This window comes from Chinchilla lanigera, unplaced genomic scaffold (genome assembly GCF_000276665.1).
Source record: "Chinchilla lanigera isolate Chin_1 unplaced genomic scaffold, ChiLan1.0 scaffold00024, whole genome shotgun sequence".
Classification (NCBI taxonomy): domain Eukaryota; kingdom Metazoa; phylum Chordata; class Mammalia; order Rodentia; family Chinchillidae; genus Chinchilla; species Chinchilla lanigera.
This window is the reverse complement of record NW_004955425.1, coordinates 3,301,181-3,321,913: the sequence shown is the minus strand read 5'-3', so window position 1 is coordinate 3,321,913 and position 20,733 is coordinate 3,301,181. Positions and strand designations below refer to the sequence as shown.

Here is a 20,733-nt window from a genome sequence, read left to right as displayed (position 1 = left end):
AAAAAAAAAAAAAAACCAGAAAAAAAAAAAAAGACAAATCAGAACATTGTATGCAGTAAATAGGCCCTCAATATGACAATTTTACCATCAGGGGAAAAAATTTTAAAAGGGTGAGGAGGAAAAAATAGAGAAATAGAAGACAAGGAAGAGATTAGAAGCAAGGCTGGAGGACAAAGGAAGATCACAAAATTTTGGGAAACTGGTGCAGAAGACGAGGGAAAGAGAAAAGGAAGAAATAAAAAGAACAGAACAGAGTAACAACAGCAAAACTAGAAGCCAAGTTCACGTTCCTATAAAAACAAAAGCAGTGAAGAAAAAAGAAAACAAAACCAAAAAAAAAAAAAAAGAGAGAGAGAGAGAAAAGGTTCACTTCAAGGTGTGTCTGTGCTGTCACTGGTGGACAATGTGAACAGAGTCCAGATCACTGTTGATTTGTCAACACAAACTCTCAAGACAAGGAAAACTTGGAGTGAAGTATTTCAAGCCATAAAAGAAAGCAAACTCCAACACAGATTGATGTACTCTCCAAAACTATCTTCCAAAATTGATGCAGAAAATATGAAGGATATTTTTAAATGGGGGTTCTTTTCCAAACATTACTATTCATTGACAATGTACCTGGCCACCCAAGAATTCTGATAGAGACATATGTTAATGTTGGTTCCATGCCTGCTGATTCAAAACTCAGCCCACAGATCAAGGAGCAATTTCATCTTTCAAGTTCTTACTATTTAAAAAATACATTTTATAAGGCTATCGATGCCATAGACAGTGATTTCTTTGATGGATCTGCACAAAACAAATTGAAAACTTTCTGGAAAGGATACACCATTCTAGGTGTCTTTAAGAACATTTGTGACTTGCTGTAGGAGGTCAAAACATCTTAACAGGAGTTTGGAAGAAGCTAATTCCAATCCTTGATTTTGAGGCACTCAAGACTTCAATGAAGGAAGTCACTATATCTATGCCAGAAGTAGCAAGAGAACTAGAATTAGAAGTGGAGCCTGAAGATGTAGCTGAATTGCTGAAATCACATGAAAAAACTTTAAAGGGGGAGACACTGCCCTTTAGGGATGAGCAAAGAAAATAATTTTTAAAAATCAAATGTACTGCTACTGAAGATGTTGTGAATGTTGTTGAAATGACAAAAAGGAATTGAAATATTACATAAAGTAGTGGCAGTGTTTGAGATAATTTAAGTCTCATTTTGAAAGCCATTTGTGAAAGAAGAGTCAATTAATGTGGAAATTTTCATTGCTCTTATTTTTAACCCTTTTCACTTTATACAGTGACCACCACCCTCATTAGGCAGCAGTCATCAATATTAGTGAGACAAGACCCTAAGCCAGCAGAAATATTACCATTCACCAAAGTCTCGGCTGATTATTAGCACTTTTTAGCAATGAAGTATTCCATTTTTAAGACAATGCCCCTGCATACATAGCTGATGACAGTACAGTATAAACATAACTTCTATACTCACTGGAAAATAAAACGTTTCATGCAGTATTTTATTGGGATATTTGCTTTATTGTGGTGATCTAGCATCAAAACCATAATATCTATGAGGGAAACTTGTACTACCAGTAGAAGCTGTGACCAGGGTAGGAAATCAACTTGTATAACTTAGCAAATGTTCATTTCCAAGACAAAGAATTCTTTGGGATGGAGACTAAGTCATAAGTATTTTCCAGACACACTGGCTTTGTGTCTGTAAGGCAAAACCTACTAATTGATGCTAAAATGGGAAATGTAGGAAAAAATACCTCTGAAATTTGTTCTGTTCTGCAGATACTCTGCCATGTTCCAAATCATCTCTTAGTAGTATAACTATAGTACACTCCTAACTGGTCTAACTGCATCTTCTTTGGTAGCTTCTGTTCTCTTCTCCAGGAGATTAATTTTTTAAAAGAGAGATGTACACTGGATTCTAGTGTGTTTATCCTTAAAAGTCCAGTAGTATTTCATAGGATCCAAATTAATACTAAGGCTGAGAGTCGAGCCTTGACCAATCCTCCCAAATATACTCCTTCTCAGTCTTCCCTGCAGCCACAACAGCTTTCATTCACTGCTCAACAAATATCTATTTGCTTGCCATGTACTTCTATTTATAGTCACTGAGGATACATCAGTGGGCAAGAGAAACACAGTTCTTGTATTTACAGAACTTACACTTTAGGAGAACGAACAACCAAAAAATATAGCAATTGTTAGTTGTAATAAGTATAAAAATGAAATTAAAACCTGCAAATAAATGTGAGGATACACTTGAGATAAAATTATTAGTTTTCTCTAAGAAGGCAATATTTTAGGTAATTTCCAAGGGAGGAATATAGCAATCTTACGAATGTGGAAGAGAGAATTCAGGTAGAGAGAAGAACCCATGCAAAGCTTCCTATTTGCTGGAAAGAATGTGGTGTTTGAGGTACCCAGTGCAGATAGATCCATTTACTGCACAATGTTATATATCAGGAATGAAGTTGGCTAGTGCCAATCAGGACTTGGTAAGCCAAGATAAATGAAAAATTTATTCCTTTTTTCCTCTTGTAGAAAATTTCAAAGTTATTTTTTAAATTTGAAAGAATGCATGCAATTATACTTTTAGATTTTTTTTTTCTCTCTCTTTCTCTCTTCTTTTTTTTTTTTTTTTGAGACAAGGTCTCACTATAAAGTTGAGGCTGTCCTTGAACTCACTTTGTAGCCCAGGCTGGCCTCACAGGAAGATCATTGCAAGTTTCTTTCTTTCTTATAGAATGGACTGAATCCACTGAGTGGTGAGCTACATCTCTAGCCCTTTTAAAATTGTGAGAAGGAACCCTGCGAAGTTGCTCAGGCTGGCCTTGAACTTGGTATTCTCCTGCCTCAGTCTCTAATTATGTAGCTGGGATTAAAGGTGTGTGTTACTACACCTAGCTTCTATTTTTTGTCAGATCCTTTGAAGGTAAACTGCAGACACTTTGTTGCTAAATAAATCAGCAAATACATTCTATTTTTTTTTTTTTTTTTTTTTGGTCTTTTTGAGACAGGGTGTCGCTATGCAGTTCAGGCTGACCTTGAGCTCACTTTGTAGCCCAGGCTGGTCTCTAACTCCCAATGATCCTCCTGCCTTAGCCTCCTGAGTGCTGGGATTACAGGCATGCACCACCACGCCCATCCAGCAAATACATTCTAAATATGAATTTTTCTGCATAATCACAAATTCATTGTCACAAGCAAAACAATTTAAAATTGACTCAGTACCATCTAATGTGGTCCATATTTAAATTTTTCCAACTACCTATCAAATGCCTTTTGCAGTTTTTTTTTTTAATCTATGAATTAATTGAGATTCATGAATTTCAGCCGGGTATGGTGATGCATGCCTATAATCCCCACCTGGGTGGCTGAGGCAGAAGTATTGCTATGAATTTGAGACCAGTTTGGACTACAAAGTGAGTTCAAGGCGGGCCTGAACTACATAAGGATAGCCTGTCTCAAAAAAAAAAATTAACAATTTTCATTTATTTCATTTAGGGATTTTCTCTTGTTTAAAGCTGTCTTCCACCTTGTTTTGTTGTTCTGGTCATAACACTGACAATTTTGAAGGGCCTACATATTTTTAACAATACTGGAGATTGAACATAGGACCTTTGCACTGAGCTACACGCCCAGACCTTTTTGTTTTTGAAAAGGGTCTGACTAAATTGCTAAATTGCCCAGGCTGCACTCAAACCTGTGATCCACCTCCTGCTTCAATCTCCCATAGTTCTGGGATTAGAGGCATGTGTTGTCATGCCTGGCTAAAGGGCCTATGTGTGTTGTCTTGTACAATGGTTTCCTCATGATTAGGCTCCTACCAAACATTTCTGGCACAAACATCCTCACTTGGTTAAGATATACCTACTAAATATCTTCATCATAAAATTACTTTTCCTTTGACAATTAAATAGTCTGTGGTATGATTCTTTGACAGTGTTAATGCCTTGTTTTCCAACTACCTTTCAGTCATTATATAGTATATCTTTTCTTTTACATGCTGAGTAGAAAAAGCAAACTCAGACTGTTTCTTTTATAACATGGATCACTTTCTTTTATAATATGGATCACTTCTGTGATCCTGGAATGTGTGGGGATTTCTCCCCACCAGTAAGCAGGCAAATAATTTTGCAGTGCACACAGGATGGGTGTCCTTTAAATCAACTCTGACACTGTCTACCTGGAAAGAGCTTCAGATCACACAAGGTGAGAACAGTCACGTAGGATTGCTTCCACTTCAGACCCAGTTGCAAATATAGGTTCCAGAAATTCTGATTGGCCAGGATAATTGGGTTTTCTAGGATGTACTCTTTGTGTTTGATTAGTGGCTCACAGAATTCTGGGAAACATGATACTTTATTAGTTTATTATAAAGGATGCTTAAAAGGATACAAATAAGCAGCCAGATGAAGAGACACATAGGGTGAGGTCAGGAAGGGTCCCAAGCTTGGGAGCTTCTGTCCCCAGAGTTGGAGTATGCCAACCTCCTGGCATGTGTTGAGTTCTTGTTCACCTTCCTATAGGCTTCCATGTGTTCAACTGTCTAAAAGTTCTTTGAACCCTGTCCTTCCATGTTTTTATGGAGACTTCATTGCATAGGAATGACTGAAGCATGGACAACCATGGAGAAATTGTACAAAAAGGGCCTGATCTAAGGATGGTGGATGGAGTGAGGAAGCCCACCCAGCAAGACCTGTCAAGATTCTTGTTGACCTCTCTGTGTAATATTCCTTCCTCCTGGGCATTCCTCCTTTTGAAATAGCGGTCTTATGACTTATTATTAGAGAAAGTAGAACAGAGAATTTTACACCCAATACCAAGACAGAACAGCGGGAGAAGATTAGTTTGTATGAGTTACCTTGGGGAAGAGAAATTCTAGTTTCTATGGCCTGTCTTCGAGAGGGAGCTATAAACCAGGAACCATGCATTAGAAATGCAAATATATACATCATGTTACAGCATATGCATACCTATGATAAATTTTAATTTATAAATTAGACACAGTAAGAAATTAACAATAACTAAGAAATAGAATTATAACAATATACCATAATAAATTAATGTGAATGTAATCTCTTAAAATATCATATTGCACTCTACTCACTCTTGTAATAATTTGAGCTATAATGCTGACATGATGAAATGAAGCAAGGTGAATGATATAGGCATTGTGGTGTAGCATTATGTTATTACAGACATTCTGACAATACTTATTTTGAGCACAGTTTACCATGGACAACTGAAACTTTGGAAAGTGAAACTATGGGTAAGGTGGGACTACTGTATTCTTTTCCAGCTTGCTTTTGGGGGAGGGGGGTTCACTTAATAGCATGAACAAAATTTATTTCTAAAAAGTCACTGGAAGGCTTTAACCAAGGGCTTGATCATCTTCATTCTAGATTATATGGGTAGCTCCAAGATGAATAGTGTAGGGAGGTGCAGGACCTGAAATTAGAAGACCAGGGGGAGGTTGTGGGGGGCTGAACAGTAAAACGAAAAAGGAGTATTTAGTATTTAGTTCACTTAAAACCTGAAAATAACACATATCAACTCCTGCTCCCCGCCAGGTGAAACTAGAAGGGAGATTAGAACAAGGAGGATTCTGGAGTTGGACATGTAAAAATGATCGACGTATGTTATATGCATATATAAATCTGACAAAATTAAACCCATTCATCTGTATAACCAATAAAAAAGTGAAAAAAATAAATAAAAGTGGAAAAAAATTCTGCAAGTAAAAGAGATATGTTTATCTCTTGTTTATGAACGAGATGAGAATGATGAGGTAAAGGAAGATTCAAAGTGACTCTTTGTCTTGAAAAACTGAGTAGATGCTTAGGGATGCCATTTCGATAGAGAAAAGTAGGGCTTGGGTTTTACAGTGGAAAATCTAGAGTCCCACCCTTGAACATTTTAAGTTAGAGGTATTTGTCACATACTCAGTTGGAGATATAAGTGGGTACTAGGATATTTCCATCTAGTTGGAGCTCTGAGGGAAGGTTGGGAAAAAGATATTTAGGTGTCAGATTTTATGAAGTTGCTATTTAAACTCCTGAGAGTTGATAAGATTTTCTAAAAGAAAACAAGGGAGGAAAGAATAAAAGGCAAGTGTTGGGTGAGAAGGACTGAAGATTTCTACAATTTAAAGTTTGAGTAGAAGAGACAGGTAGGGAGATTAAGATGTGTGGCTAATTAGGTTATGAGTACAAAGGAGTGGGAACCCAGCAGCCAAATGAAGAGTGTTTCAAGGCAGAAACATTTAATTATGTGGATGAAACATTCCTTGTGGAATGCTGCTGGGAGCTGGAATAAGATGACGGAAAATCCATTTGATTTTTGGTTCCTCCCTTCTCCAATGCCTGGCATGATGTTTTGTCTGCTTAAAGTGTTCACTTCTCTTTCTTACTTGGTAGAAACTCTTAAAGATCCTTGAAGATTCAAATCAAACTTTGCCCAGGTTCCCCTGGGAAAAATCTTAAAGCTATAAGAACATTTGCTTCAAGCTACTCAGTACAGTTATAATTTCTCAATTATTTCTATTCTAAATTGATTATTTCTCCCATTAGAATATAGACCTCCAAGAATGTAAACCCCTTGAGGGTTGGTGTCTTTATGCTCTCCCTTTGCCACATCTCTAAGCCTGATCACATAGCAGGTTTTCAACAAGTATTTGCCAAACAATAAATGGACTCAAGAGCTGGTATGTAGTGACAACTTGTAAAAGCAGTAAGATATTGTGCAGTGTACAAGTAAGTACAAACTCAGGCACAGATTTGCTTGCAGCAATTGAGATTTTGACATAGAACCCATTAAAGAATTTTGTGCCAAGTCTGGGCTGAAAAAAAAAACTATTTTATCTTTCCTTTCTTGCCTTCTACATCCACATTTCTTTGTTCATTTTTCCTCATGGCCCCAAATCCTCTTTTCCACTCCAAATTGGTTCACCTCAAATTTGATTATTTTGCGGGGAAAGACAAATAGAGTAGAGGACAGTGCCAAGTTAGTGAGGAAATGGTAAGTGATGGGAGATGTAAATACAGCATGACAAAGGTAGGAAGACAGGAAGCTCATCAAATTAGGTGTTTCAAAAATGCTAACCAAATAAAATAGTTGAAAAAAAGACCATAGGTGAGAGGGTAGGTCCTGACAGCCTTTGGCTGAATTTAATTCCAGCTCCATTTGCCTTTAAGCCTACTACTTAATATTGTGAACTCAGTTTCCTCAGAATTTATAAAATGGGGTAATAAAACCTACCTCAAAGGGTTGTTCCCGGGATCAGTGAGACAATCCAGTTTACAAGTTTAGCATGAATGGCATAAGGTAAATGCTCAATTTATGTTAGCAGTTATTTTTCTTTAAAATTAAGTACGGCGAGGAGAGCCATCCTACGCAGCAAACTGTTACATGCTTGTAACAGTAAGGACTACACTCAAAGAAGCAGAGAGGATGCACTGGCACTTACATTTTGGGCACAGCAAAGACCTTGCCTAGGACAAGACTGTCACAGTGCAGCGCCTTGCAGTAGTAGCTGCTTTATACCTTCGGAAAGCGGGGGAAAAAAGAAAAATGGTCATAAAAATCTATCCTGGAAAAATTTGGTTTCGCTCATGAGGGCCACTTTCGACGACAGGTAGCTTCAAGCAACGAGGAAAGGAACCCCGGATCCGGTGATGAGGAGTCTTTTTCCGGCCCTGCAGGGACAGGACCCAGTGGTGACTAGTCCGCCATTCCTCTGCCCGTCTCAGGCGGTGTCCGGGACTAACTGCGAGAGCAGCGGTCTCACCTATGCGATTTAGCTGTATCTTGTCACAAGAATGCAATCCAAGATTTGCATCCCAGCCAACTACATGTGATACCTACGGCAGCCGCAAGGAGCCCTCAGAGAAACTAGACTCCGCACCAGGACGGCCCAGGAGCCCGTCTTCGCCCATTGGTCGCTTGGCGTTCCAATACCCGCCCCCAGAGTTGAAAGCTTCTTCCGGGAGCCGGTGGAAAGCCCCAGTGGGATCCCTCCGGAGCCTCGCCTACTCCCAGCATTCAGTGCGGCGCTCTAGCCGCCATAGTTTGAATTTGAAAAAGAAAACACCGTGGCGCTGCTTGCGTGTCTGCTGACCCAAGGTATTGTAGGTGAAGAGGTGAGTGGTGAGGGTGAAGAGGAGGAGGAGAAAGAGGTAGAGGAAGAGGAGGTGAGTGACTGGGTTTATAGCAAGCCTAAGGAAGAGAAACAGCAGTGGAAGTGTTCACACTTCCTGTCGGGGTTCCCGAGGCCCCTGTCGGGAACGGGTTTTGGAGGGACGGGGCGCGGCGAGTACTGAGGCATACTACTCGGGTTATGATTTAAATCTCGTTTCGACCGCCTATTAGCTGACTGAGGAAAGACTTTATTAATCTTCTTGAGCCTCGGTTTCTTCATCTGTTAAAAGGAGGTAATGATAGTACCTAACCTTAGGGCTGTTGTGAAGATTGGTAATGTGTACACTACCAACAGTAACGTAGACAGTTGTGAAAACATTGCTTGCACATGAAAAGACATTGCGTGTTTGGAATCATTAATCTTTCATTATTGTGGTTGATTATGTTATATGCCACACCAATCTCCCTGAGTCCCGGAGTCCCAGTTTGTTCAGCAGATGACATTACCTCTTTCTGGGGAAGCCCCGTGTGAACTGCCAGGCGGGCTCCAAATGACTAAAAATAGGCTTATTCCGGCTATCTTGAAATCCAGAGGGTGCATACAAATTTGAGTTGGAATCATGAATTAAGCCTGCTAGTTTATAAATTAAGGGCTTTTGTTCTTAGGTTCTGTGTGCTGTGTAGAAGTAAACTGAATGCCCATTTACAACCTTCTCAGGCTAGAAACCCTAATTCACCAATCACTGTCCTGGATGTTAATAAATTTATCTGAGAACAGAACTGAGACTTCTCTAGCCCTGATATTGTACACCTAATAGATTCTCAGTATTTGAATATTTTTTGTTCAAATATTTTTATTTTTTTCATGCAAAGTTACTCTTTAAGTTTAATTTGGTGATTTGATGTTTAATTCAGTTGTAATAATTTGCTGATGTATTATTCAGTTTAAAAGCTGTGATGTGTCAGGTTCTGTTTTCATATGTACCTGTGTTTGTGGTATTGGGTATTGAATTTGTCACTCATGCAAGGTAAGCCCTCTACCACGGAGCTACACCTTGAGCTCAGGTACTGTTTTTAAATGTATTCTAATGAATTATTTCATTTTTTTGTTCCATTTAGAAGAATTAAATGTAATTTTCCAGGTAACTGAATTTAATTTCTAAGTGTTAAAATAACATTCTTCACAAGACACTATGTAACTAAAATAACACAAGGTCATAAGTCACTCTGTGATCTCTTTACTATTTGATTTCTGAAAGGATTTCAGGGAAACAGTGAACATTGTCACACTTAACAGATTACCTTTATTTGGGAAATCTTTTTGGATGGATCTGCTGATACGTTGGCTCATATAAATAATAATAGGGTGTGTTTAATATTACTTGATTCAGGTTCAGTAAATATAATTTGATTTTTTTGTCTTTCTGGCAGGTCACTGTGTTATAAGTGAAAAACTAAGTGTTTTCCTTTTATAGAGTCTAGTTATTTGGAGGGAAGTAGTAGGCCAGACTGTATTCTTTTTTTTTTTTTTTTTTTTTTTGGTTTTTTTGGTTTTTCTCCGGTACCGGGAACCGAACTCACGACCTTGCGCTTGCCAGGCAGGAGCTTTTGCCGCTGAGCTAAATCCCCAGCCCCCAGACTGTATTCTTTAAATGATTCTTTATCTGCTGACTTACCAAGGTTGTCTAAAATGTTGCCATTTTTGTTGCAGAATGGAATCTAATTTGAATCAAGATGCAGTGCCTAGACCATCCTATGTTTTTAGTGCTGACCCAGTTGAAAGGCCTTCAGAAATAAATTTTGATGGCATCAAGCTTGATCTTTCTCGTGAGTTTTCCTTAGTTGCTTCAAACACTGAGGTAAATAAACTGTAAGAAAAATAGTATGTTGATTGTCATAACTGAGAGGAAATATGCGCATGGCACTACAGTAGAAATTCCCAAACTTCTGGGTTTAAGGGAACCTACTGTCTGTATCTCAGTAACATTTTGATGGACTGTTACGACAAAAGAAATAAATAAAAGTTTTCAAGTAGTAGATGTTTTCTTTAGTAGGTCTTTTTAAGTAGTAGGTCTGACCAACTTAACAAGTATTCATGCTGTAATCTGGTAGTCATTTAAAAAAATTAAATGAAAAAAGTTTCATTCTTTGATAACTGTACTTACTAACTAGTGTAATATTTGTGTGACCTGCTTTGTTATGATTTGGAACCAAATCTGAAATACTTTTGAGGTATACTTGGCCCATCAGTAGATCTTCCTGCCAGTAGGAAACTTTTAATTACTGTAGTATTAAAATAAGTCTCAGCATCATGTAGTATTAGTCCTCCAAATTTCTTTTTTTCAGAGTTTAGCTCTTCTGTGTACTTTACATTTCAAAATGAGGTTTAAAATGAATTTTGTTAGTTTTTTCAAAAAACCTTGAGATTGCATTGAATCTGTACATCAGTTTTAAAAGAATCTATCTTAACAGTATTGGATTTATCAAACAATGAACAAGGTATATCTCCATTTAGTTTGGTCTCTTATTAATTTATCTGCAGTGTTTTGTGTACAGATCTTACGTCTTTTTTACTGATTTATCCTTTAGTATTTAAGAGTTTTAGACTATTTTTAATATGTTGCTTTTTAAAATCAGTTTCTTAGTGTTTCCAATATAGATAGAAAAATAATTGATTTGGCCTGTAGATTTTTTCATGCTACATTATTAAAATCATTTAGTAAACTTATTATTAAACTCAATTAGAATAGCTTTTTATTTGTTACATTTTGTAGGTAGGCACTCATATTGTCTGTGAATAAAAAATTTTATGTCTTATTTCCTAATTTGGATGTTTCTTTTTTATTTATTGGATTTTTCTTTTTGACTCATTGGACTGGCTAGTCAGCTATTCAATGTTGAACAAAAATGATGAGCAGAAATCTCTTGTCTAGTTTTGTACCTTACTACTCAGTCTTTCACAGTTATGTTATTTGCAATAGATTTTTTCTTTTGGATAAATGCCCTTCATCAAGTTGAGGATATTTCTATTTCACCTTGTTAAGAATTCTTTCTGTGAAGGTTGTTGAATTTTGTCAACTGCTTACTTTGTTTCTATAGAGGTGAAAGTTTCTTCTCAATTACTTTTTTAACAGTATGAGTTATCCTAATTGATTTTTGAATGCTTAACTGACCTAAATTCCTGGGATAAATCATACTGGTTGTGATATATTATCCAGTTCTATATATTGGTTAGTATTTTGTTAGGGAAAGTTTTCATTGATCTTAATGTGATTTATAATTCTATAATTTTTTTCTAAAGAGACCCTTATCAGATTGTGGTATGTCAAACTCAAAATTCATTGAGGTGTTTTCTTATATTTTATGTGTGAGTTTTATGATTATTCCCTTAAATGTTTGTGAGAATTTGTTAGTGAGCTACCAGAGCCTGGATTTTCTTTGTGGGATTATTTTGTTTTGTAATGCATTAAATTTCTTCAACAGATGTAGGATTACTCAGATTTTTTAGTTTTTGTATCAGTTTTGTGAGTTTTAGTTTTCAAATAATTATTTCCTTTTACTCTTCTTTTAAAATTTAACACAGATTTTTGGAGGCTTTTTTAAAAATATTTAAAGTAGTTAAAAATAGAATAATGTCTGCTTAGAAATTCTGTATTTAACCAGTCACCCATGTTAAAGAATGATGATCTATGAGCAGTCATTTTCTGTATTTTAAAAATACAGTTTTATTCTTTTTTAGGCAAACAGTTTGGAATCTAAAGGTTATCTCCAAGTTTGTCTTCGAATAAGACCTTTTACACAGGCAGAAAAAGAACACGAGTCTGAGGTTTGTGTTGAATTTAATTGGATTTTAATATTTCCATTTCCTTAAACGGGCAAAATACCATTACCATTATTTACTGTGGCAATGTATTGTAGGGCTGTGTACATGTTGTAGATTCACAGACTGTTTTGCTGAAAGATCCTCAAAGCACCCTTGGCCGGTTAAGTGAGAAAAGCTCTGGACAGATGGCACAGAAATTCACTTTTTCTAAAGTAAGTACCCTGTGAAATGCAACTTTGGGGGAGATACGGAATAGAGGGTGGCACTAGGAGTTGAACCCAGTGTGTTATGCATACACGTAGCATGTGTTTAACTACTGAGCTATAGCCCTATTTCCCTGCTCCCCCAACTTCTTTTTATAGTGAACTGTTTATTTTGTGCTAATAGAAGTTAGACCTCTGGCATGTGTGTTATTACTTGAGAATAGGATTCAAATTTAAAGTCTATAAATATGGTGTATAACTGGGATTCAGAAAATCACAATAATCTTAATTTTTAAAAAAATGTTTAAAAATTTACAGAAAAGTTTACTAAGATGAAAACATGAGTGGCTGTGTGGGTCAGATTTCTTATCTTGAAAACTTGCTGATCTAAGTTAAACTGTCAAGTGTATTTTTGGTAGTGGGGAAGAGAGCCTATTTTGAGAGCAATCATCTAAAACTAATCTTTTAAATTTTTTACACATGAGATACAGGGTGGAACTCATTACAAATATTTACTTGAATTTTGTAAAAAGATGTCTTAAAAATGCTTCCTTAGGTTTTTGGCCCAGAAACTTCACAGAAGGAATTCTTTCAGGGTTGCATTACGCAGCCAGTAAAAGACCTCTTGAAAGGACAAAGTCGGCTGATTTTTACTTATGGGCTAACCAATTCAGGAAAAACATATACATTTCAAGGTAAGTATTATTTGTCCAGAAGGAAAAAGAAGCAATAATATTCTATTGATATTTTTATAATTATAGTAGTTATGTTTTTTTTTATTACCTAGTATGTGTTTACTCCATTTTTATTGTTATTGATTATTCTTTTTTTTTTCTTTTCTCTTTTCAGTACTAGGGATCAAACTCAGGGCTTTATGCATGCTGGGCAAATGCTCTATCACTGAGCTTCATCCCTGGCCCTGTTACTGATGGGTTTTATTTAATTCACTTGTAAAACCATCCATCTGATGGAGGTTAAGGTGATTAGAATTCAGAAAAAGGATTGATGTAGAGAATTAAGCGTGGATCACCAGTGAGACGTTATTTCATTTTACTTTTATGTTTTGTGATTATACGTGATTGTAAATCTTAATATTATGGCCTGATCTGAATGTAAAACTTTAGAGTTTGCATTAGAATAGTGGACAATAAAATATTGCTAATACAGTGCGGACCAAAGTGATGAAAAAGTGAATAATCTCTCAGTTTTTCTCACTTTTGTTTTAGTTATTTACTCTTGCTTATGCTAGTATAAAAGAAAGTTTTATTAGCTCAGGAATGTTCCCACTTTCCTACTAGCCTGAGAGTATGGCACAAAATTTCTTTTCCAGGTACAGAGGAAAATATTGGTATTCTGCCTCGAACTTTGAATGTGTTATTTGATAGTCTCCGAGAAAGACTATATACAAAGATGAACCTTAAGCCACATAGATCTAGAGAATTCTTACGCTTATCACCAGACCAAGAGAAGGAAGAAGGTGCTAGCAAAAGTGCATTACTTCGACAAATAAAAGAGGTATGCTTCATGCTCAAAAATAAGAATGCTTAACCATTATAAATATAAATAGTTGAGAAGTCATTTTTGATTATTTTAAAACCAGCATCATACTTTTTGTATAAAAGTTCTGTTAAGTGTAAAGGTAGTGTATATACACAAAATTTAAATAAGAGAATGTGAGAAATAAAAAGTAGAGGTTTTTTATTGTGTTTTTAAAGAGAAAACCACTATTATTGGATTGAAAGGTATACATACATACACAGTCATATCAATGGTTCTATGTGTCTTCATATCACCCCTTCCCTCCCTTGCTGGGGATATAACTCAGGGGCTTATGCCTGCTAGGCAAGTACTGTACCACTGGGTGCTACACCCTACCCTTTTTTAAAAATTAAAATTATGTGTGGGATATAGTTTTTTAAAAAACACAAATGAGGTCTTATTGTATTTATTTATAACTTACTTTCTCATTTAGCATAATTTAATACTCCTCCCTACAAATCATGTGTCTCTTTTCTGTTAGTTTATGTGTTTACTTTCTTCTTCTTTTAAGTCAGAATTTTAACCATTTACCCATGGTGAATATTTATATTTCATTATTAACTATTTTAAACATCATTAACTTCCATCATGAACTATTTTAAACAGTGCTTTAGTAAGGAAACTTTCTGTTGTAAATACATTGTGTGCTCATTTTTCCAAACTCAGGCCAACAATGGGTATTTAATGGTTTCTGTTCAGGCCGATGAAAAATGTTCTCACTTGGCCTTAATTTATTTCTTTAATTATAAATGAAGTGATTAATTAGTTCGTCTTAGAATTTTTCCTGTGGAACATCAGATATGTTCTTGGTCCATTTTTCTGTTTGACTTTTTTTCTTACTGAAGTATGAGACCTCTTTTTTTTTTAATAAAAGAGTCTCTGGCTGGGGTTGTAGCTCAGTAATAGAGTGTTTGCATAGCATGCACAGGGCCTGGTTGTCATTTGGTCAGTGACTTTTATTTGGATAAGTAATTGTATGTCTTTAAATAAACTTAAATTATATCTTGACTTTGTCACCTTAACTAAAAGTGTTTTTAAACTTTTTAAAAAAATTATCTTCTAGGTTGCTGTGCATAATGGCAGTTATGATACTCTGCATGGTAAGGGTTCCTTTCTTTAATCTGTTTATATGAAATACATTTATAAAACTTTTAGTTTGTTTTTTTTTTTTTTTTTTCTCCGGTACCGGGAACCGAACTCACGACCTTGCTCTTGCCAGGCAGGCACTTTTGGCCGCTGAGCTAAATCCCCAGCCCCCAAAACTTTTACTTTGTAAATCACTCCAGGTGATTTAATTTCTTTAATGACATAGTAATACTTGGGAAACAGTATGTAACTCTAATCCTTTCACTGGTTATTACTTTAATATTGAATTTAGAGATGTTCTTATTTTTCTTTGTTCTTTGCATTTAATTTCTATGCGGTTTGTTAGCATATTTTCCAAAAGAAAGGAGGGACAAAAGGAAGCCAAACTTTGGTTATTTCAAATATTATTTGCCTCTTTGTTTCAAAAACTGTATAACATAGATTCAAAAGATTAAGGATATTTGGTTTTTCAAGTCCAGGAATCATGATCTTTACTTTTATTTTTAGATAATTGCATAATTTTGTTCCTGTCTTTTCTTCTTTCTTCCTTTCTGTTTTTATTTTTTGTAGGAATTTCAACAAACTCTTTGAATGTCTCAGAGTTTGAAGAATCCATGAAAGATTGTGAACAAGCTAGCTTGAATATGGATAATAATATAAAATTTTCTGTGTGGGTGTCTTTCTTTGAAATTTACAATGAATGTATTTATGATTTGTTTGTCCCTGTATCATCTAAGTTCCAAAAGAGGAAAAATTTGCGGCTTTCCCAAGATGTAAAGGGCTATTCTTTTATAAAAGGTATGCTAATGAATATTTTTAAGTTAGTTTAGCAAAGTTGCCTTCCAGGCTTTGTGATAGCTATTGAAAAGCAAACAGGAAATTAATACACTTTATATTCATTATTAACATCAAGAAAATAAGAGAAGTTTGTACTTTGGAAGTATATTTAATATGTTTGTTACACTTGAATATAAAAATGTGTAGTTTGGTATTGTGTTTGGTCGAGTATCATTAACTGAATTCATGGTGATGGGAAAAGATAAGTGTGTTGAAATTTATAATCTGCTACTTTGAAATGTCAAAATTTTGGAGCTATGAAATATTATTGTTCTTCCATTGTGATATTTTTCTAACTCTTTAAAACTTATTACTCACAGGAAGTACATATTAATAATGTAATGGCCATGTGCATGTGTGTATCTTTATATGTGTGTATAATATTCACAATAAAAATCTCAAATTAATTTGTGCTCCTTGGCCTTTTGGCCAAGATCAAGTGTAATATCTGTTCTTATCAGCTTAATACGTGATATGTCCTCTATCTAAGGACAGTATATTAAATGGATTTCTGGAGCTGGGAGATAGAAGAGGAGCTTGCTCCGTCTACTCAAAGTATTAACCTGGTATTGTAGTACCTCCAGGAATGATGCATCAAAATTTTTTTTTCCTTTAATTATCTTACTATAGGTAGTACACTGTGATATTTTTTATATTCTACTTGATTTTTACAGACTGTAGATTATTTTGCATGAGTCTTTGATGCATTCCAATCTGTATTGTCTTGTACACAGCTAGGTGTTTCTGTAGATTGAATCTGTAGTATGTATTGTCTTTTTTTTTCCCCTAAATGTCAAATTCTAAGGAATTTACCTTTTAAAATTTTTCCTCTGGCAGACTACTGAAGAACATTTACTTCATGAGTTTGTATAAATTAAGTACCGTAATATCATAATCCGTTCTGGAATATGAAGTAGCTGAGTTGACTTCAATGTCTGTGTTGTTAAAAGAAAGATTTCATTCTGTATTATTGGGAAAATGTGTCAGAGTGTAGAGAATACCCTTTTTTAACATAAATTGTTATGTGTCCATCTTATGTTTTAAGACCTACAATGGATTCAAATATCTGATTCCAAAGAAGCATATCGACTTTTAAAATTAGGAAGTAGCTGAGTTGACTTCAATGTCTGTGTTGTTAAAAGAAAGATTTCATTCTGTATTATTGGGAAAATGTGTCAGAGTGTAGAGAATACCCTTTTTTAACATAAATTGTTATGTGTCCATCTTATGTTTTAAGACCTACAATGGATTCAAATATCTGATTCCAAAGAAGCATATCGACTTTTAAAATTAGGAATAAAACACCAGAGTGTTGCCTTCACGAAACTGAACAACGCTTCCAGTAGAAGGTGAGAAGTACATCCTTTGAAGTAATCCTGAAACAACCATAGTATTCTGTGCTATGCAGTTTATTATACAGTAAAACAGGCAGTAGGTTCTGTTAAATGACTTTGTAGGCGTAAAGAACTTTTTTCCTGTAGACTAAAAAGCACTAAACATAATATTATTTCTTATTCTACCATTGTGTTCACTAATTTTAGGAAATCTAGGTTTCCTTACTCTTTGTGTCAGTATCCTAGCTCATTTTTTCAGTTGCCTAGAAAGGTGGTCTTTTCTTTCTTTTCTACTTCATGGATATTCTTTTACTGAGTTAGACCATAATCTCAAGAGGTTCACAGATGTTTTTGTTGAATGGAATTGGTAGATGACAGACAAAGGAATAAGTTTCAGCAGTTAAATTCTTAAAACAGATTTTCTCTTAAGAGGGAAAAGAGCCCTGTCCCTCTATTAAGTTGGGCATATATGACTTACGATCCAAATAAGCCTATATATGTGTGTGTGTATATATATATCTCAAATATATCATATATGCTTTGCTTTAGGTGTATAGTTCAAAGAATACTGGCTCTACATAATATAAATTTAGTTAATAACATTTGCAAGGAAATTGGGAATTATAAATTATTTCATTAATAGATGCTAGAATATCGAAAAGAGAAGCTCTGAAGGATTGGGACTAGGCAAAGGATATGATTTAGGCAGTCTGGTATTGCCAGTGAAACACTGGATTGACGTGTCTGGCAGCAAGTTCGAAAATACTCTAAAGGACTATAGCTAATACTGGATTATAAGTAAAGGTACATTGAGATGTTAGGTATCTCTTATTTAAAATGCGGAAATTAAAAATGGAAAAATGGAAAAATCTTTGTTTCTTTTAGTCACAGCATATTCACTATTAGAATACTGCAAATTGAAGATTCTGAAATATCTCGTGTACTTCGAGTCAGTGAGTAAGTTGAGTGTTCTTTAAATTGTCATTATTTTGAATTCTTTGAAGAATTTTAAAATAATTTTTTATTGTGGTTTGGTTGATTCAGATTATCTTTATGTGATCTTGCTGGTTCAGAACGAAGCATGAAGACACAGAATGAAGGTGAAAGGTTAAGAGAGACTGGGAACATCAACACTTCTTTATTGACTCTGGGAAAGTGTATTAATGTTTTAAAGAACAGTGAAAAGTCAAAGTAAGTGTTATTAGCATGTGAAGTATTTAAACTTCCAACTTTGCTCTTTTTAGTAAGTACTTTTGCTTGTCTGTAAGGACTATATGGACTATGATTAACATACTTATATCCTAGATTAGAAAAACACAAAAATAATTTTTTTCAATGTCATTGACTCGTCAAGTAAACTCAATATTTTCTGTAGCAGATATATATTAATGGACACTTGAGATAGTAAGTTTCTCATGATGCTAGTTTGGTATCTAAAGCTACATTTTTTTCTTATAAAAGTACTCTGTATTTTATATGAAAAAAAATTTTGTGCATTAATTAGTGTTTTAGATTAACTACTGGACCAGCCTTTAGCATTTCTAGTTCATGGTGTTTTATGTCATCTTTTGTATAATTATTCTATACTAGGGAACACAGCCAGCATAATCTTTACATTTTTTGCCTAATGGGTTATCTTTGATGTTATTATCAGCAGCAGTATTTAAAGAAAACAATCAGAAGAACTTTTATATGTGGGACTAATCACTAATCTAAAGTTTAGGTTTGTGATAGCTGAACTAATTATTTCTTTGTAAAATTATTTAGCATCTTCATGAAATTTGTTTTAACTCACAATTGTTTGAAAAACTTTTTCCATAGATTTCAACAGCATGTGCCTTTTCGGGAAAGTAAGCTGACTCACTATTTTCAAAGTTTTTTTAATGGTAAAGGGAAAATATGTATGATTGTCAACATCAGTCAGTGTTGTTTTGCTTATGATGAAACACTCAGTGTATTGAAGTTCTCAGCCATTGCACAAAAGGTAAATGTAATTCAAATTTAGACTCAAATTTTTAAATTGCCTCTTATTAGAATATTAATATTCCTTGAAGTGCTTTGTACTTGTCATTGTAAGCCTAGGAAATAATTGAAAATCAAATACTTAATGAAGTATGAAGTCATAGGAAAATATTGGAAGTTGCCCTGAAAGGATTAAAATGACCTTTAGCAGTGTTAATTATAAACATGTTACAAATTAATAGATATCCTCAGAATGAATTATCTGCCCTTCTATCTATGTGGTTCATTTAGTCCTAGCTAATTAGAAAGCCTTTTGCCTGGAATAATACTAAGAACTTTATGTAGGAATGTGGCTTTTTCTATCATTTCATGTATAAGTAGCTTTTTCTTTATAGAAGTTTTATTGAAGTATGCTGCTTTCTTAGTATTTTTTCATAGCTTTAATACTTAGGTTGTCATTTTAGTTAATTTTATTAAGTTGGTTATAGTGGACAGTTCTTGTTTTTTCTGCTTTAAAAGTCACGTTTGATATTTTAACAGGTTTGTGTCCCGGATAATTTAAATTCTTCTCAAGAGAAATCTTTTGGACCGATCAAATCATCTCAAGATGTATCAGACAGTAATTTGGATAATAAAATATTAAATGTAAAAAGAACAACACTTTCATGGGAAAATAGTCTAGAAGATTTGGTGGAAGATGAAGATGTGGTTGAGGACCTAGAAAAACCTGAAGAAAACCGAAATAACCAAATTGGGGAAACAGAACTTATTGATGAAGATCTAGATAAGACATTAGAGGAAGATCAGGATTTCATGAGCTGTAAGGAGAACAGAGTATGTATTAAGATCTCATACTTCTGGTTTTTTTTGGTACCAGCAGTCAAACTCAGGACTTGCATTTGGCAGGCAGGAGCTGTGCCACTGGCTATATCACCAGCTAAGATCTCATACTTCTATGCTTGGTTTAATTTTCTGTATTCAGGCTACCAATTCCTTTTTTTTTTTGAGGGGAGGTTTGTTTTGTTTTGAGAGAGGGTCTTGCTAAGTAGTTCAGGCTGGCCTTGAACTCACTATGAGGCCTAACTGGCCTTGAGCTGGGAATAATCCTTCTGCCTTAGCCTCTTGTATGCTGGGATTACAGGCATGAGCCATGAGCAGGCTACCAATTCTTAATATTCTCTCCTTTTTTTTTGAGATGGGCTCTTCTTATGTGTCCCAGGTTCTCAGCAAATTAGCAAACTCCTAGACCCAAGCTTTGCTTCCCCATAAGTCCGCCAGTAGCTGAGACTATAATATCTGTCTCCCTTTTTTTTAAAACAACACACTGAAATTTTTTTATCTCACTTTTTTTTTTTTGAAAGATTTCAAACCTGTGGAAAGATGAATATAATGATCACTCATTTATTTTTCATCTGGATTTGTCAGTTGTTATAAATATGTGAATACACAGTTTTTTGTTTTATACTCTTTGAAAACAAGCTGTGTGCTTAATAATACTATGAAACTAAATATTTCTACATGTATTTCTTCAGAACATGGTTTTTTCCTCAGATCATGAATTCATTTTCATATCCAAGAAATTAAACATTACTATAATAAAATATTATACTGTACCATCCATATCAAAATTTTTCCAGTGATATGACTATTACCTGTTATAGCCACTTTGTTTTCACCTATGACTAAAGTTAACACATTACTTTTTTTTTTTTTTTTTTGGTTTTTCTCTGGTACCGGGAACCGAACTCACGACCTTGCGCTTGCCAGCCAGGCGCTTTTGCCGCTGAGCTAAATCCCCAGC

General features: G+C 34.9%; 1 protein-coding gene across 1 annotated transcript in view; it reads left to right on the top strand.

Annotated features, from left to right (window-relative positions):
* Window positions 1-8,022: 8,022 nt before the first annotated feature.
* Window positions 8,023-20,733, top strand: part of Kif20b (kinesin family member 20B) — a 52,623-nt gene continuing 39,912 nt past the window's right edge. The window contains exons 1-13 of the mRNA XM_005385846.2: window positions 8,023-8,150; window positions 9,860-10,007; window positions 11,888-11,974; window positions 12,067-12,183; window positions 12,731-12,869; window positions 13,505-13,689; window positions 14,777-14,813; window positions 15,370-15,597; window positions 16,874-16,985; window positions 17,856-17,927; window positions 18,015-18,161; window positions 18,792-18,954; window positions 19,473-19,766. Of these exons, the coding sequence (XP_005385903.1) occupies window positions 9,861-10,007; window positions 11,888-11,974; window positions 12,067-12,183; window positions 12,731-12,869; window positions 13,505-13,689; window positions 14,777-14,813; window positions 15,370-15,597; window positions 16,874-16,985; window positions 17,856-17,927; window positions 18,015-18,161; window positions 18,792-18,954; window positions 19,473-19,766 (1,728 nt within the window). The 5' untranslated portion in view covers window positions 8,023-8,150; window position 9,860. The remainder of the gene's footprint in view (window positions 8,151-9,859; window positions 10,008-11,887; window positions 11,975-12,066; window positions 12,184-12,730; window positions 12,870-13,504; window positions 13,690-14,776; window positions 14,814-15,369; window positions 15,598-16,873; window positions 16,986-17,855; window positions 17,928-18,014; window positions 18,162-18,791; window positions 18,955-19,472; window positions 19,767-20,733) is intronic.